The sequence below is a fragment of the Sander lucioperca genome, chromosome 15 (assembly GCF_008315115.2).
Source record: "Sander lucioperca isolate FBNREF2018 chromosome 15, SLUC_FBN_1.2, whole genome shotgun sequence".
NCBI lineage: Eukaryota > Metazoa > Chordata > Actinopteri > Perciformes > Percidae > Sander > Sander lucioperca.
In genome coordinates, this window is record NC_050187.1 from 8,110,886 (window position 1) to 8,115,053 (window position 4,168).

Below are 4,168 nucleotides of genomic sequence, written 5' to 3' on the forward strand. Positions count from 1 at the left end.
AGTCGGTAAGACCAAAGACTAGTCGGTAAGACAAAGACTAGTCGGTAAGACCAAAGACTAGTCGATAAGACCAAAGACTAGTCGGTAAGACCAAAGACTAGTCAATAAGACCAAAGACTAGTCGGTAAGACCAAAGACTAGTCGATAAGACCAAAGACTAGTCGGTAAGACAAAGACTAGTCGATAAGACCAAAGACTAGTCAGTAAGACCAAAGACTAGTCGATAAGACCAAAGACTAGTCGATAAGACCAAAGACTAGTCGATAAGACGCAGCTCCTGTTGGCATTTAAACAGACCTTTGCTGGTCGATCGGGCCAACGCAATAACGAAAGGTATTGGTGTTTTTATAGCAGCTGATCTACGACCATACTCGGTTGTTGACAAGCTGGGATTGGTAATGCTGCTCTGTAATCCATAGTTATTATTTATATTCTTCATTATATTTTATTATGTGATACTGGTTTGAGACAGAGTATTTTATTTAGTGGAGAACTTTGCAGCAGTATTTTTCTTATTTTTTTATATATATATTTATTATATTTTATTGAAAAGTGTTTAAAAAGTGTAAACAAATTGTTAAAAAAAAAAGTTTATAATAATAAACAACCTGCAGTTTAATGTTTGCATTTCTTTCCCTTACTGTACCGAAAATGAACCGAACCGTGACTTTAAAACCGAGGTACGTACCCAACCGGGATTTTTGCGTACCGTTACACCCCTAATAGAGATATATATATATATATATATATATATATTGCGTGTCCTTGTCTGAGTACGGTGTGTTCCTGCCCTCTCAGAGCAGATAGAGGAGACGTCATCGACTCTGACATGATAATCAAACAGTCCCTCCAGAAAAACCTGATGATGCCATCCCATAATTCAATGCATAATCAGCCAATTTTTCAGACATTTTTTCAAATACGCCGCACTTTTTCCGCATAAATTGCCGATTTCACAAAATATGCGGGGCTTGCATGATTTCATAATCCCCACATTTTCGTTGTAATAAAGTCCATCTATATCTTAGCAGGAAGATGAAAAATGTTGGTTTACTTCACACAAGAGCAGCCGTTTTCCCCTGTTGCCATGGGAACGTTATGAAGTGACGTAATTACGCGACGTGAACATCAACATTACCTTTTCACTCCACGCCCAGAAACCAACGGCAATGAAGGCCACTCCAGCCAGCTGTAACACACACACACACACACACAGATTAAGAAAGACTTCACATTTCCTGTTCATCAACCAAACAGGATGCCAGTGACATCACTTCCTGTTATCCTGCTGGCAGACAGGAAACAGAGGAGACACTCCCTCATCACAACAACACAGTCATGGTACAACGAGTCTTCTGGACACTACCTTTAAACTTAACTCTTATTTTGTGTGTGTGTGTGTGTGTGTGTGTATATATATATATATAGAGAGAGACCGACAGGCATACAGAGAGAGAGATAGAGAGAACATATCTGTAACCTGTAATAACTGTAATAAGGTGTAATAAGCTGTAATATAAGGTGTAATAAGCTGTAATAAGTTGTAATAAGCTGTAATAAGTTGTAATAAGCTGTAATAAGTTGTAATAAGCTGTAATATAAGGTGTAATAAGATGTAATATAAGGTGTAATAAACTGTAATATAAGGTGTAATAAGCTGTAATAAGTTGTAATAAGCTGTAATAAGGTGTAATAAGCTGTAATATAAGGTGTAATAAGATGTAATATAAGGTGTAATAAGCTGTAATAAGTTGTAATAAGCTGTAATAAGTTGTAATAAGCTGTAATATAAGGTGTAATAAGATGTAATATAAGGTGTAATAAGCTGTAATAAGTTGTAATAAGCTGTAATACGTTGTAATAAGCTGTAATATAAGGTGTAATAAGATGTAATATAAGGTGTAATAAGCTGTAATAAGTTGTAATAAGCTGTAATATAAGGTGTAATAAGCTGTAATAAGCTGTAATAAGTTGTAATAAGCTGTAATAAGTTGTAATATAAGGTGTAATAAATTGTAATAAGCTGTAATAAGTTGTAATAAGTTGGAATATAAAGTGTAATAAGCTGTAATATAAGTTGTAATAAGCTGTAATAAGCTGTAATATAAAGTGTAATAAGCTGTAATAAGCTGTAATAAGTTGTAATAAGCTGTAATATAAGGTGTAATAAGCTGTAATAAGCTGCAGGTTTATAACTCACCCAGAAGATGATGTTGTAGCTGAACATGAGGTATTTATAGCAGCAGCTGACCTCAGCGTTGTCATAGCGATAGTAGTACATACCTGGAGATAGACATAGTATTATTATTATTATTATTATTATTATTATTATTATTATTAGTCACAATAAGACCTCGCTACTCTAGAATAATAAGGTTCTATCTACAGAGTTATAAGGTTCTATCTGTGGTCCAATCATCTTCTGGAATATTTACAGAAGGACCAATCAAATGCTGTGTTTTTATGGGGTCAGGTTGTCTAGCACTAACTAACGTTAGCTAGTGCTAGACAACGTTAGCTAGCATTAGCTAACATGACTTAATTCTAAAAGTTGTCAGCAAAATCCAAACACTATAATGCAAAATGGAAATTCAGTCATCTCCAATCATTTCCTTGCCAAACATCATTTCCAACTTGATGTATCATATTCTAAGACTAGTTACTGCTAGCTAACGCTAGCTAACGTTAGCTAACGTTAGCTATTTTTAAAAGTTGTCTTCGACTTCAGCAGAATCCAAAAGCATGAGAAAGAAAGAAATTACTTCAACACAATCCCACTGTAGGTGAGGGCTTGCCTCAAAATGATGGATAAATTAAATGGAGGTTACTAAATTAACATTAGCACATTATCAATGGCCTGGTATTATATATAGCCTACTTGGTAGTGATTATATATAGCCTACTTGGTAGTGATTATATATAGCCTACTTGGTAGTGATTATCTCCTCATCGCAGGTAACAGCATCTGAAATGAGCTCCATTTTGAGGAACCAGTCTTGGGTTTGAAATACCTTGTTCATTAGCAAAAGATTTCTGATCACTTTTATCTGAATGAGAGGCAGTAATGCTATACGTAATGTTGTATGACGCGTTTTACATTTAAATTGTTTAAAAATTAGTTGATGAGATATCAAAATAAAGACTGATTTTAAATATTCATTCAAGTCGTTTTGCTTTTCTACTGAAAACACTAAAAGATAAACTGAAGGACCTGACTGCATCACACCACGCATTAGTAAAATCATTCATTTACATTTAACTTACTGTTACATTAAATAAGAACGATGAAAGGAAATAAATATTGTGTTATAGCAGTAAGTGCATGAATGCATGAAGATTTAACATTAACTTTTTATTATATAAACTGAACAGGCCAACAGTATGTATGAGTACATTACTGTTCCTTCTTCTGTTTTTGGAGATATAAACGTATAACTCCAGAACTAAAAGGTTATTTCTACTATTGACCTGTACATGCATGGTGCTGTAGAGGGTTAGGTTAGAGAGGAAGGAGCTCCATTTCACACTTTCACTAAAACTTTACACCTCAATATCTCAGAACTGACCTGAACGCAGAGAGAACCGTATTATTATTATTATTATTATTATTATTATTATATTATTATTATTATTATTATTATTATTATTATTCTGAGGTAGCGTGCTGTAATCAGGTCTTATATAAACAATAGTGATAGAGTAATAATAATGGAAACAGGAAATAAACAAACATTCATCAATAAGTAAACAATGATTAGAAGTGTAGACTCCCCGTTAGCTTAGCGGAAGCTAGCTTGTCAGGGACCCGGATGGAACTTGGTTTTCTTTACTTTATTTCGCCGTTTTTCGGTCGTTATTACCGGCCGTTAGTCTGAGTCATCACCGACAGGCTCCGGTCCGTTGCTATGGTAACAGGTACCGGGTAACGGGCGGTAAAGACCCGTTAACGGTTCCGTTCTCAGAGCTAACAGGAAGCGGCTAAGCTAATGCTAAAATGCTAACCGTAAACAACAGTGAGAGTAGTTCCCGACGGACTGCAAGAGTTAGGGTCTTACCTCTCAGAGTCCTGTTACCTCTCCTCTCCTGAGCTCATATATAGATATATCTATATAGAGATATATAATATATAAAGATATATATATAATATATACAGATATACGTTCTGCTC

At 34.9% G+C, this 4,168-nt stretch overlaps 1 protein-coding gene across 4 annotated transcripts in view; it reads right to left on the reverse strand.

Annotated features, from left to right (window-relative positions):
• Nucleotides 1–4,168, reverse strand: part of tspan14 (tetraspanin 14) — a 10,612-nt gene extending 6,444 nt beyond the window's left edge. For 3 of the 4 annotated variants that reach the window (XM_031276714.2, XM_031276713.2, XM_035992597.1), the window contains exons 1-3: nucleotides 4,056–4,167; nucleotides 2,201–2,283; nucleotides 1,139–1,189 (exon numbers count right to left, since the gene is read on the reverse strand). In XM_031276714.2, coding sequence (XP_031132574.1) covers nucleotides 1,139–1,189; nucleotides 2,201–2,281 — 132 coding nt within the window. In that variant the 5' untranslated portion in view covers nucleotides 2,282–2,283; nucleotides 4,056–4,167. Of the gene's footprint in view, nucleotides 1–1,138; nucleotides 1,190–2,200; nucleotides 2,284–4,055 lie in introns of all 4 variants that reach the window. The other variant, XM_031276715.2, reaches the window with a different exon arrangement.